Here is a 14,160-nt window from a genome sequence, read left to right on the forward strand (position 1 = left end):
GCTAAGTGGTGAAAAAGAGTGACAGGCAGGAAGGCACCAGGTGGGCGGGGCTTAGGCCAGGTGACCTAGATCCACTTGCAGCTGCTCCCCATCTCCCCATCTGCCAAGCACTTTCATTGTCAAGCAATGTCCCTAACCATCAGAGCTTAAGCTCGATCGATAGCTCTCCACGGTTCAGAGTTGTAGGTTTACGATTGAGAACAAGTCCTAGAGAATCTGTCGGCACTCACCTTTAGCACATCTGAGCACTGTTTAATGCGCAGAAGGGAAAAAAGTGCAAAGTTTTATGTTCAGATCATTCCACTACTTTCTTTTTCAGTCATTCGGGCCCCAACCACCTGATAACTTACAGAGAAATATTTCGAGATATTCTAGCCTCATCTGGGGCTTCATCCCTGGCTTGTGTGATGATAATAAAATAGATGTCGGTGAAGATTCATCTGCTGCCGTGGCAGGAACCCCCATATGATACAGGGGAAACATCCTCTTTGGTTATCAAAATGATGTCTTCGAAGCACATCCTCCAATATGTAAGGTAAACGCGTCAAGGAGTTCCTTGGCACACCTGTACCTTGAGAATAATTGTTTCATGAACTCTGAAGTTTTCTTGGACAAAATTGACTCCTTATTCAGAAGGACCTTTATATGTCAAGCTGCATCTGGGCACCCTTCCCGTTGCCGTTTTCACCTGCTGCTGGAAGAGGGGCGATTCGGACAACCATGCTTGCTGTCTTTCCGTTAAAGAGGAAACTGTCCTTTTCTTTTTAATTTGTCCTTTAATGAGTCAAGGAGAACGTGTCTATTTCCATACTTCGGTTCATATAAAGGTAAAACTGTGAAAGATGTGGTCCAGGTCTGTAAATTGTCTACCCACAAGTATGTTATTTTTGTTGTATCTAAATACCCTGGACATTGCGTTCAACCATAGGAAGAAAGCTTTGTGGCTGCCACAGATAGGATGTGTTTATAAAATAGCCTGTTTCATTCCACTCAGCACTTTATCTGTGAAAGATTTTTTAAATATATAGTTTGATGTCTCCGTCATTGGAATAGAGTATCTTTTTAATGTGTTTACTGCCTGGTTTTACTGTTTTATGGACGTAGGCCTAAAATAAATATGTTGTTCAATTGATTGGTAATCGCGAGCCAAAGCAAGGGCCTGAGAAGATAGAGAATAAATAGGGAAGGGGCTAGAACCCAAGAATGTACTAGCCACAGCAAGGTCCAGCTGAGAGAAAGTAATCTGAGGAAGAAAGAGGACTTGAGATTTTGTTTGAGAAAGTTTGTTTTATATTTTAATTTGCTTTTTGATGTCAGCATTGGGTGGCACATACCTCGCTACGTGTTCTATGGTATATTATGATTTCTTTTTCTCCAAATGAATGTACACCTTTCTTAAGAGAAACAGTATGAAATGCTGTTCCACATAAGGGAAAACATGCAATGAGGCTCTTTGTATTTTCGCACAATCTATTCCACAGCCACATATAGGAGTTCCGTTCAACAACATCATCATTCACCCATTACACAATTATTTGCGCCGAAAAAAACCGGATTTGTGCGCCATTTTTCCCGCAAATCCCCATTTGTTAAACAGGGATTTGCGGGCAGAATTGCGCACAAATCCCGTTTTTTTCGGTGCAAATAATCCATGAATCGGGGAGTTTTCCAGACTCCCCTTTTTCATTACTTGAGAAGCTAGAAATGAGATTTCTCAAAACTAATGTGTGTTTTTGTTGTGCTGCGCCCTCTGTATTCAAACACTACGGAGACTTGTCAAAGCTGCGGGTCACTGAAGAAACACTGAATTTCCTTGCAAGTAAAGATGTATGAAATTCGCTTGAGGAAATGTGTTTGATTGCTACCGCTGAGATAAGGTGCGCACAAGGTGAAACATCTGCATTGGGGAAGAATACAACTGGGCAAATTAAAATATAACAGTGTGTTCCTCGATGCCGTCTGTGCTCTGTGATCTGGGCAATAAAAGGTTCTCTTCCCTTTGAAATTCTCCTTTCTTATTTGTCAAAGATCCATTTTAGATTAATCTTTTATTTTGCTTTCTTTCCAAAGGACATCCATTACCTTGCACTAGATAAGGGTGAATTGGCACTGGCTGAAGTGGCAAAGAAAAAGGCGAACGAAATAGATGCAGAATCAATATCTACCGGAGTGGGTAAGAATTAACGCAGTGAAAAAAGGGCTGTTTTATTTTAATCAATACATGATTTGTATTAGCACCATTTCGCAGATGTCGGAGGTTTATTGGTTAATTTGAATCACTTTCTTGTAAAAGGAGCATAACAGTTTGAAGATAAGCTCAAACAACCACTGCATTCCGCTTCTGGCGATGTGGATGCCTTCTGTTGTATTATTCGACAAGTTGAAGTAAATAAAGGATATTGCATCCTGAACAATCTGTATTTTTTAATGTGGGCATCAAGATTTTATATAAATCAGAAACTGCGAAAGGCCAGTTTAATTGTGTTCACAAGCTAATATGAGTATAGGGTGACCCTTTGTATAGCGTTGTCACGGATGGCCCCAGAAAAACTCTTGTCTTCAGGCCAATTCTTCAAGAGTATTTATTGAGATCTTTGTGGGGGCTACGGCTGTCCCTCTCATTTTGCCGCAACCTTCCTCCCTAACCCAGAGATGTCTGTAACCTTGGTTAATGCTATTGACTTTTGATCCCTACTGTCGAAGTTCTGGCTGACACTAGGGTTGGTTCCCTAAATGCAGGTTCTCACTCCCTCAGGGATTGGGAGTGTGCCTTGAAGTACTCTATAGGATTCAACTGGTTTCTCTTGCACCCAACGTCATCTTATCCTTCCACTCTGACTACATCCCCTCCCTTGACTCCTCCTGTCAATCTTCTGTCCCTCAGATGTTTGTCCTCCAGTCTTCTGCCCCCGCCCTTTGATTTTAACTCTTCTCCCACTTCCATTCTTCCCACACTACTACTATTCCTCCTGCTGCACTCCTCTACCCACACTGCTACTACTCATTTTCCCACACTACTACTCCTCTTCCCCGCCCTACTACTTCTACTCCCTTCCCTCCCATACTACTACTAGTACTACTCCCACACTACTACTCCTCCAACACAAAGACTCCTCCATACCACTACTCAGTTACCCCCCTTTCACTCTGCACAAATCTTCTCATACCTTAACTACCGTCTCTAGACGCTTGTCTCACACATACACTCATACATTTAACCTGCAGAGCCACTATCACTCCTAAGCCAATGCCGCACCTGTTCTAACTCTCTTCTCCACAAACCGCTGCCCCCTTCTATCATCGCTCAGTCACTGTCCACTTCCACCTCTGACCTCATTATATACACTCACACTTCCTGTGTCCTGTCCCCTGCCTAACTATCCCTCCTCCCCATGTGCCCCTCTTCCAATGCTGTCATGTCCTGCGAGTGGCGAGCCCATGCGGAGACAATGGGTGCGGCTAAGCCCAATTTGAAAGCATTTGCATGCACATACATGCCCTGGAAGGAAAAAGAGAGAAGCAGATTGGCTAGGGATGACAGGCCAATCAGCACATCTAACCTCTCCCCTGGATAAATGTTGTCCTTGCATGCCTCCCTATTCTTATTTCCTAAGGAAGGGGTCTCTCTTTCTCCCTCCTTCTGATGAAGATTCAGCTCTACCCCCCTTTCTAGAAACTTAGCATCTTTCCCTCTTGTCTGATGGTATTCTTTTCCCATCTCCGGCCAATAATACTCCCTGACCTGTCTGACTTTCTCGGCTCATTGCATCCTGCTTTCTCCTCCTCCCAACATTTCTGTCTTCACTAATGGTAACCCTCGTCCAGAACTCTTTGCCCCTTCCAATCTCCAATTCTCTCCTCCACCTTAAGTATAACTCTTGTCTCCCACATGGCATCTCCCCACTTCTCTGTACTGGTGTTGTATTCCTTCAACCCCCCTCCACAATATCTTCCATCATCTCATTTAGTATAATCTCTCCACGTAGACCATTTTCCTCTCTTCTGCCTTTCCTCTTTCCAGGCAGTATCTTTGCTTTCCTCTTCAAGCTAATACCCCCTGCCCCCTACCTCTGCTCTCTCTGTCTCCAGCCAGCAAGCAGTGACCTCCCTGCAGATCTAAACAATTATTACTCTCCATTCTCTCCCTCCTGTCTGCACCAGACTTCTGTCTCATAACCATGCACCAATATCTCCTCCTTCCTGGTCGCTGCTCACTAGGATTTGCCTCTCATGGGGTCTGTTGCTCTCCTTCTGCCAACTGGGTGGTTATTGAAATTGATTGTACCTGTGAAGTGTAGATTGGGTTGGCATGTGATTAGGCAACATGTCTGAAGTTATGTGATTTTTAAGAAGGCAATGATGCAATCCCCAGTGAGTCTACACAAAAGGCCACAGCCTGAATCCTGATGTTGCTTTCATTCAGTTTAACTTGAATAACAGTCAAATATAAACCTAAGCCGCACACTCAGTGCTCTGCTAATATGGACCTTATGTGACCCTCCACCAGCTTCTGCAAATGCTGGCGAGGCATCCAAGAGTTTGAAGACAACAGAGATGGCAACTGCAAGTCGACACATCGTCTGAAGCCCCTGAAAAAGGAAGCTGTTACCAGGGATGAGAAGCTCTGTGCAGAAAATCTAGTAGGACAACGATTGCTGTTCCAATGTCTTCGAATTCCCCCTGAATGGCAAGCAAATCTGAGTCCTTTTTGCCGGATGGAGGATCTCTCATTATGTTAGTGGAGTACTGTCAAAAAAAAATCTTTATTGGATGCAAGCATGTGCTAAAACAGCTGGCCAACCCAGCTTTGCCAAGCTATAAACACATTATTGATGCCTTTTGCCTACTTCGCAAACAAAAGCCGTCATCAGCACTGAGTAACGCTTTGTAGTTAAATATTGGATCAGCATGCCAGTTGAGCTTTATTTGTGCTCATCAAAGATACTTCAGAGAAGGTTTAGCTGTAGAAAGTGACGCCTAGTCTGTACAAATTATCCTGTGCTGAATCATGAACAGCCAGATGTGTGGAAAAAAAGGTAGCAGCATTATTTTTGCAGTACTCCGGAGGGGAGAGAGGAATCCCAAAATTGAAAGTCAATCCACTAGACCACCACAGACTGAATTGGGGAAAGATTCCTGAACCCGTCAAGAAAAGCCCCAGCGGCGGGCACCAAAACATTAACTATTATAAGGATCTTTCAATGCTGTCATGTCTTGCGAGTGGCGATCCCATGCAGAGAAAATGGGTGGGGCTAAGCCGAATTGTAAAGCATTTGCATGCACATACATCCACTGGAAAGACCTTGCATGCCTCCATATTCTTATTTCATAAGGAAGGGGTCTCTCTTTCGCCCTCCTTCTGATGAAGGCCCAGCTCTATCCCCCTTTCTGGAAACCTAGCATCTTTCCCTCTTGCCATTGGTATTCTTGTCCCATCTCCGGCCACCAATACTATCTCCTACAATGTTATATCCCCTTGATATAATCCTCCTTGGCCTGTCTTACTCTCTCGGCTCATTGCATCCCGTTTTCTCCTGCCAGCAATTCTCTCTTCGCTAATGGTAACCCTCCTCCAAAACTCTTTGCCTTTTCCAATCTCCAATTCTCTACTTCACCTCAAGCATAACTATTGTCTCCCACATGGCATCTCCCTACCTCTCTGTACTGATGTTGTTGTATTCCTTCAAACCCCCCTCCCCAATATCTTCCATCATCTCCGTTAGTATAATCTGTCTGCCGTAGACCATTTTTCTCTCTTCTGCCTTTCCTCTTTCCAGGCAGTATATTTGCTTTCCTGTCCAAGCTAATACCCCACTACCTCTTCTCCCTCTGTCTCCAGCAAGCAATGACCTCCCTGCTGCTCTAAACAACTATTACTCTCCATTCTCTAACTGCTCTCTGCACCAGACTTGTCTCATAACCACGCACCAATATCTCCTCCTTCTTGGTCTCTGCTCACCAGGATTGGCCTCTCATGGTGTCTGCTGCTCTTCTACTGCCAACTCTCCCAAGGTTCTAATTTGGCCTTCTTGGCTGATTGCCTTTTAAAGGCGGAACACTCCTCCCCTTAGGTGGTTATTTAAATTGATTGTAACTGGGAAGTGTAGATTGGGTTGGTATATGATTAAGCCACATGTCTGAAGTTATGTGATTTTTCAGAGGGCTGCCTGAGTTTATATCAAGACCAGCCACAATTTTGTAATCTAAAGTGGCCTTGGACCGATGCGGGTTCTCATCCTCTACCCCAACAAGCTCCCGCTGCACACTGAGTGGGGGAATTCCACATCAGGACATCTTCTGATAAGCTCGTGCAGCTCATTGGTGTAAGCTCTTCACCACTTAGGAATTGCAACTTTGTTGCTCCCATGATATTGACTGGAAAGGGAGAATTACCTCTGTTTACACTTTATTGTGAGTGCATTTCTTTTTGTTCAGATGTAATTTTGTATCCGTGGAGCTTCTATAGTACCTGCAGGTATGATTCTTAATGTACAATGTTTTCTTCAGCATCAGTTCTGAAACAATGTATTACCTCACTTGTCAGGGACCTGACAATGAACTTCGTTACCTAAAAGGGAAAGAGCTTGCTCCCTGCGTGGGATGTTTCGGTCTGTCCGGTGGGTGCTTGTGGCTCCCACAAACCTAAATTGGTCCCTTCTCTTGCTTACCACCCTTTGGCTCTGGATCACTTGAGGGCCAAGAGGAGGTACTTCTGTGCTGTGCTGTGACTGGCCCCTGTAACAAGGGCAAGGGATTTCATCACACACCTTAACTAGACATGCTTTTACTAAGAAAGTATAACCAATAGGCTAACGTCCACGTCAAGCCTCAGAGATGTAATTGTATTAAAAAACATCCAAAAGTGATCTAAATTAAGAAATGGCTGAAGACTTCACGATAGGCTAACTTACAATCACGATATAAGTACAGCTCTCACTGACAATTCAGTATCAAACAAACATTCAAAACTTCACTTCAAGCAATGATGCAATCCCCAGTGAGTCTACAGAAGAGGACACAACCTGAATCCTGATATTGCTTTCATTCAGTTTAACTAGACAAACGGTCAAATAAAAACCTAAGCCGCACACTCAAAGGACTCATTCCCTGCCCAGATTGTGAGCCCACTTTCAATCCATGTATATTCCTCTACGCTGGAGATATCTGAATACAGACATCGGGGCCAACATTAAATTCGTCTTCCAACTTCTGTGCACTTTTAAATGAACTATCATGTCATCGCTGCCCTGCCCTTTCTTTTCCAGCATTCAGACATGTCAGAAAACAACGGGGATACTGTACGCTATAACTGATGGGGTGTGCCCAAATGTATCTGAAGAGGGAGGGCCAAGTTGAGAGTTCTTTGCTCTTTCCCCTTTTCCTCCACAGTTCCGCAAGCCGAGACGGTACTGAGTGGAATTGCACCCTTAGAAAGAGCTTGACAGATGGGACCCACACTCGCTCCCCAACCGTCACTGGGGCTAGAATCTCACTATCCTACCCAACCTATTGCCTCCCTTCACTGTTCCACAAATAATCTATCTCGCAGAGCTAGGCTGCTCAATAGTACTCATGATTAGGAATACCTACCCCACCATATCCCTTGGGACAAACTAACATTGAATTAGAGATCATCGGTTTCTTAGGAAGTTAAGCAATCACCAATTGACTCCCTTGAAGAAGGCACACGTTACCTGGGCCATGATAAATCAAAACGGAAGCCCCAGGAGAAATTCATTCCTATGGAAGCTTGTCTTCCCATCCACGTCAGCCTAAGCCTGAAACACACCTTTATGTTGCGCTTGATGTCCTCCCACATCAGAGAGTAGTTTGCCTTGTAAAGATTCTTCCCAAATAATAACGGATCCACTCACCTTTTATGATAAAGAGGAAGCCTCCCATCATCGCCTCCAACTCAGCTGAACCTGTCCTTACTGTTATTAGCACTGATATTGTAAAATGTAGCTTGAAGCTTTAGACATTGCTCTATTCTTTCAGTGCCCTCATCATTGGAGGGATTTAATTCACGGGATCTGCTAGATGGACCAGGATGTCGTTTGTGAAAATACTTAGTTTGATTTGATCGGGGCCCACCTCCAAGCCCCGAATCTGTGTTCCCCCCAACAGCTACCACTAGTGGCTCCATTGCCACCACTAAAAGCAGCAGGGACAGCTGACACCCCTGCCTGGTGCCCTTTTCCAATTCAAACGATTCCTACTTATCCCGCTAATCACCACTTGTCCTCTCGGCTTTGTTTTGAGCCCCAATTCACCTCATCTTCCACATGCCAGCCCCATCTATCCTAATAATTTGAAGAGAAACTCCTGGTTAACCCGGTCAAACACCCTCTCGGCATCTAAAGACAGAAACACAAGATCAACCACATCCTTTGTTTGTGCCACCATCAAATTCAGGGTCTTTCTGATGGTCTCTACCACTTGCCTCACCTGGGTAAAGCCCACTGTACCAATCTTGTGGCAAGGACTCTGGCAAAGACCTTTGCATCAGTGTTACTTTAAAAAAAAAGATATATATTATTTTTATTTTTAATTAAGTGTCTTGGTCAGATTTGACCTTTACACTACAAATAAAACAATATTCCTATGTTACAACACATTCCATAAAAGGTTTCGTGATACATTTCATAAAAATGAGTGCATAATATAACACAACATTTAAAAACCATAGAAAACCATGGTATTAAAATCTAAACCGCTTTTGAATGGGCCCCTACCGCATTTAAAATTTAGACACATACATTTTCCATATGACTTGCAATCAAGCACAGTGAAAAAAACCTGTATCAGTGCTAGAGCAGAGGCCCCGTCATATCATCTACCTAGCGATTTCCTATGTTCCTCTTTGGGCCAATAAGAACTTGCAATTTCCCTGTGTTATTTTCGCTTAAGTGTGGAATCCCCTTCAATCCTGTCCAACCCGTTTTTAACAACCATCCATACATGAAAAGCAGCAGCTGTCGTTACCAATGACTTGGCACCATACAAAGCCCTCCAAAATGTGTCTGTCAAAGATGAGGCATTGTCATGATAACTCTTCTCGTATTGATTCAAGAAAAACCTACACTGGGTCAACAGATTTCTAGATGTTTCCACCGTATCATGGCAGAACTGACAAAGACGTTTGTCCCTTGATAGGCCCTGTCAAGCCCCAGTGTTTTCATACACCAGAAATATTTCAAAGCGTAAATACATAATAAAGCGGATTAGAGATGTCAAATGTAATTTTAGAAGATAGTCACATGGGCTATTTATGGTCAAGTCCTGAGTGGAATACAGGGCATTTTTACTTTTACTTGCTTCTAGCAAACTCAATTGCATATACTTCCCCCAGTGAGCCCGGCAGACTAGTCATACCAATGTTATCACAGCGTTTTCGTACCAAGTCCTGCATCTCCTTAAATCTTGTACTGGACTTCATACGCTGACTATGTTGGAGAGTTAGGCCCAGTAAACTTTCTTTTTTCAAATACATAAAGACAGTTCTAGCCCATAATGTACACATCGCTAACCTCCACTGCATGTCCAAAGACACTAAGCCCAGCTCCAGTCGGATAGCTTCCACCGCGACGGATGTGGGTAACCCCAGCAATGATCTTAGTGTTTTACCCTCTAATTTCTTAAGCCATAAGACTGCATCCTCAGGAAGTGTTTCCAATGCATACAATATGCCCGGCACCAGCAAAGCTCTATAGGCCATGATTTTAACTTCAATAGACCCCCCCCCCCTTGCCTTTCAATAATGTTTTTCAGCAATAGGCATTTGGTCCAGGCTGAGGCAATAACCATCTTGGCATGACATTGACTGCTTAAATTAGATGTGATGTGCCCAGGTATTTACATACCTTAACCTGCTCCAAACGTTGACCATCCAGTCTCCAAGTAAACTTTCTCCCATGTTTTGCCCCCCTTCCTATGGCCATTACCTTAGTTTTAGAGATCTTAACTTGTAGGACATTTAGCTTAGCATATTCCGATAAAGTATCAAGAGAATGTTGAAGACCCAAAGGGGTCTTATCAAACAAAACCGTATCAGCAGCATATGTTATGCAATGGAGTGGCATGTCACCATATCGAGGAGGGAAGTTATGTGCGTTACACAGGGCTAAAGCGAAATCAGCCATGTATAAATTATAGAGTGTGGGGGCAAGACCCTTAGGACAGTATTGCCAGAAAGCATCTCGATAAAATAGAGGAGGGATACGTCTAAACCCCAATCACTCAGTTTGAACCATAGACGCCTTCTATCGACAGTGTTGAATGCATAACTATAGTCCACATAAGAAATGTAGAATTTAGCATCCGGTTCGCGAAGAGTGTCAGATAAAAGTGTTTTTATTATCAATATTGGATGCAAAGTAGAATGAGCCTTTCTGAAACCTGTCTGAGTAATGTCTAGGATGTGATGGATATCAGACCAGCAAGTAAGAAGCTCCAACAAGAGTCGCGAGAAAAGTTTAGCACTGCAGTCCAACATGGGTAAGAGTCTAAAATTCCCATGATCCCTCTGCAATCCTTTCTTGTATATCGGGATAAGAATGGACTCCAGCCACGTGGACGGGTAGGCACCAGTCTCGCATACATGTGAAAATAATTTCCTCAATAATCTGGCTCAGTTTATGGGATCGTTCTCAAGGACTTCATTACTAAGTCCATCCGGTCCGATGGCTCTAGATGAATTAGATTTCATTAACTCGATATTGGCCTCGGATCTAGCATGGTTGGACCATAAGCAGAGTGGCGTTTCTCATCACAAACCCAAAACATTTTTACAATATGAGCAGCCCATGTGGCCTCTGATATAGCAGTCACCTCCTGTTTTATTTGCAGATTTCTAATGGTACGTAGCAGGAACGAGAGCTTCTTAGTATCTTTGGTCCTTAAAAGGTGTACCATAAAGCGCCAGTTTGTCGAAGATCGATTATATTTATGGTTACGGATCCAGCACTTATAGTTTGCTCTTGTGGCTGCCTTGAGCCTTTGCTTATGAACAGGAAGAAGTGTAGTATTTCTACTTATTTTACGCACTGCCTGATTAAAGAGATTTTTACTCTTTACATCAAAGAGAGTTCCTTTTCCTGCTGTCCTCGTAGTCCTTATGGTCAACATTTGGGTCAATGTGCCCACTCTATTCAGCACATTTTTCAATTCCCAATCATGCTGCTTCAAAAGATCAGGGTAACTGCGAAGTTGTTACTCACTAAGTTATTACATTTATGTATATAGTATTCAGACCATCTAAGACCTAATCTGTTCCCCTGGCAGTTTACAGATGGGTTTTCAGATAGAAGGCACTTAACTAAAGACTTAGACTTAGGTAGCTGAAGCTGTAATATAAGAGCGGCATGGTCATCTATAGGGCTGATCAGCAAATGGTTTCAAAAATTCTATATAGGGCTGTTAACAAAAATATAGTCAATGCAACTACTATAAGTGCCAGTGGATCAAGTCGGGACTGGGGCCTCATTACTCTGGTTTACCATGTGTAGATCATATTCCAGTAATACTAGCCTCCACTACTCTAGTCTCCCATCCTTTCCCCAGATTAGATGAAGGAGCTAGGGTGGATGAGCAATCCGTTTTAAAGTCCCCTGTTAATATGACCCCGTGGGTGGCGTCTACACCAGCTCAAAAGCGTCTCGGAGACCATCCGCATGAGTACACTGGTATGCTCACCGCCAGGTGGGTCATACAAAGTGATCAGCAGCAATGCGAGACTTAGACAGTGTAGCGCACAATAAATTGTTATTGTGTAGTGTGGCATTATATTCTGTAAGCTCCAACTCACATCTAGCCCCTATACTTAAACTACCCCTGAAGCGTCCTGTAGGACCTGTGATTGCCATTTTAGAGACCACTGTATACCCATCTATATGATAAGGGGCAGTAAGCCAGGTTTCCTGTAGGGGAAAAAGTTGCACATCCATGTTTCTTAATAAGCCCCTGCTATTGGCAAGAAAATAGTTGAATCCCCTTGTATTGCGAGATAGGATTCTATAAGCTGACAGCACTGGTCGTATGTATCAGTGAGAACCGCTTACCCAAGACCAGCTGTCCTCTTTCCGCTGAACATCCTGCCTATAATCCCCCCCTTGGTATCTTGGGGGAATATACTTCTGAACCCCTGACGCCACAGATTTATCGAGCTGTCTATTAGGTTGAAATGCAGCAAGTTCAAAACCCAATTCTCGGAACTCTTGTATATGTCCACAAATACGCTCTATTACAATAGGCGAAGAGAATGTTACTATAGCCCAGTTTGTTTTACTATAGGCTAGTGGGAGTTCAACGGCAATTAAATCTTTGGAGGTAAAAGAACATAAGTCCGGAATTAGATGAAATAACTCCAGAAGCCAACTTCTATTGATGAAGGGGCTGTTAGCTGAGGGGAATAGCCCCACCAATTTAAGATATTTGGTATTAAGCGATAAAGATTGAGAACAAGATGGCCTTTTTTGTAGTGCCTCAACTCTGGAGAACCAAGTCTCGGGGTTATTCACCCTGGCATCCTGAGCAGGGGGGGGGGGTTCTTGTCAACTTCCAAGCCACTATCCGCTTTGTGTTTTGAGCATGAGTGATTTATTTGGGTGGCTTACCAATAGATCTAACAGGACTATGTTCTTGGTTGGACCACCCACTCCTAGAAAATCGTGCAGCTGGGCCAGGAAGAGAACCACGAGGGACCATCCACTTATTCATAGGGCCACGTAGCAAAACCTTCCGTACTTCCCCATTAAAGTTTATTGATTGAAATTTTGTTTTTTATGCATACACATCTTTACAAAATTATAACATTGTTCGTAAGAATTACATTCAATAAACATCTTTACATCTTTACATTCATTTACATTTAAAACAATTCAGCTCTCATACTTTGCACTTAAAAAATTAAAAAAGGGGCCAGATAAACAAAGCATCCAACCTAAATTGTGATGTATAATACATAATTATCACATCAAATAAGAAAAGAAGGAAAAGGAAGAAGAAAAAAAGAACAATTCACTATTTACAATTCACTATTTATAGCAAAAAATCAAAAGAAAAGGAGAAAGCAATATATTCTTTAAAACACAAACATGACTTAAACAGTAAAAATTGTAACGTCACGATTTTCAGTCTCTGAAATAGATGATAAGGCTGTAACAATAATTTTCACTAGGCGTACTGTCGCCATAATTATAGAGTTGGAGGAGCCCCACATACAGCGCAACCAGATTAATTCTCTTCCAAAAATTGAGTACGTCAAGCTAAAAGAGTTGATCGTCTTCACTCTGTCAATTTCAAAGAATGGACATAAGAGAAAAAGATGTTTTAAAGTTTCGGTTTATTCGGCCTTATTGCAAAATCTGCAGATGGTATCGTGAGTACTATTAACACATAGAGAGTACTATTAACAGTACTATTCCAATATTTTGTTCTCGATTTGGTATGCAATAGATCTAAACGGAATCGCATATATAGGGCCCTAATTTCAGCACTGGGGCAAAGCATAAGATATTGTAGTCTTGGCAATTGCTTGTGTCTGAATTTCACATATTCAGTAAATGAAGCAAAAGATGCTATTTTAGAACAGGTAGCAGCCCAATCATTCCAAAACAAGCGTTTATGAGCTATGATTAGTTTGGATGGTAAAGCTGCGGAAGAGATGTTAATCCCCTCTAAGATAGCAAATATACGCTTGTGGAAGGTTCTAATAGATGTTGGATAGGATTCCTTCAACATGATAAGAAAGTCCTCATAAATAGATTTTTCAATCGGAGAGCACATTTTTGTAACGTTCTTTAGGATGCGCCAATTATGACGCACTGCTAAGGAGTTTAGTCCTCATTCATGAAGTAATATTGCATTAGGAAGATAAGTAGGAAGACCAAGAGTAGCTTTCCACAGTTTTGCTTGAAGTTTATTTAAAAAGATAGACAGATCTAATAGACATAAGTCTAAACTATACAGAATGATTGCCTCTTTCTTTTTAGAATAGAATTCAAATAACGGAAGTAAAGAGAATTTGCAATATTTGCAGAAAATAATTTTCATGTGATTTTGCAGAGGTAAAGTTTTTTCCGCCAGTGTTATTTGCCAAAAAATGGCAGAAGAGTTGTTTGCAAGGTTGTAACCCAGATAGGTGGTCTGTGTGACAATTTG

General features: G+C 42.5%; 1 protein-coding gene across 13 annotated transcripts in view; it reads left to right on the top strand.

Annotated features, from left to right (window-relative positions):
- WDPCP (WD repeat containing planar cell polarity effector) overlaps positions 1-14,160 on the top strand; it is a 3,071,480-nt gene that overhangs the window by 2,039,020 nt on the left and 1,018,300 nt on the right. For all 13 annotated transcript variants that reach the window (XM_069608194.1, XM_069608204.1, XM_069608201.1 and 10 more), the window contains one exon: positions 2,071-2,173. In XM_069608194.1, the coding sequence (XP_069464295.1) occupies positions 2,071-2,173 (103 nt within the window). The remainder of the gene's footprint in view (positions 1-2,070; positions 2,174-14,160) is intronic.

The sequence above is a fragment of the Ambystoma mexicanum genome, chromosome 4q, assembly GCF_040938575.1.
Source record: "Ambystoma mexicanum isolate Mex_15411 chromosome 4q, UKY_AmexF1_1, whole genome shotgun sequence".
NCBI lineage: Eukaryota > Metazoa > Chordata > Amphibia > Caudata > Ambystomatidae > Ambystoma > Ambystoma mexicanum.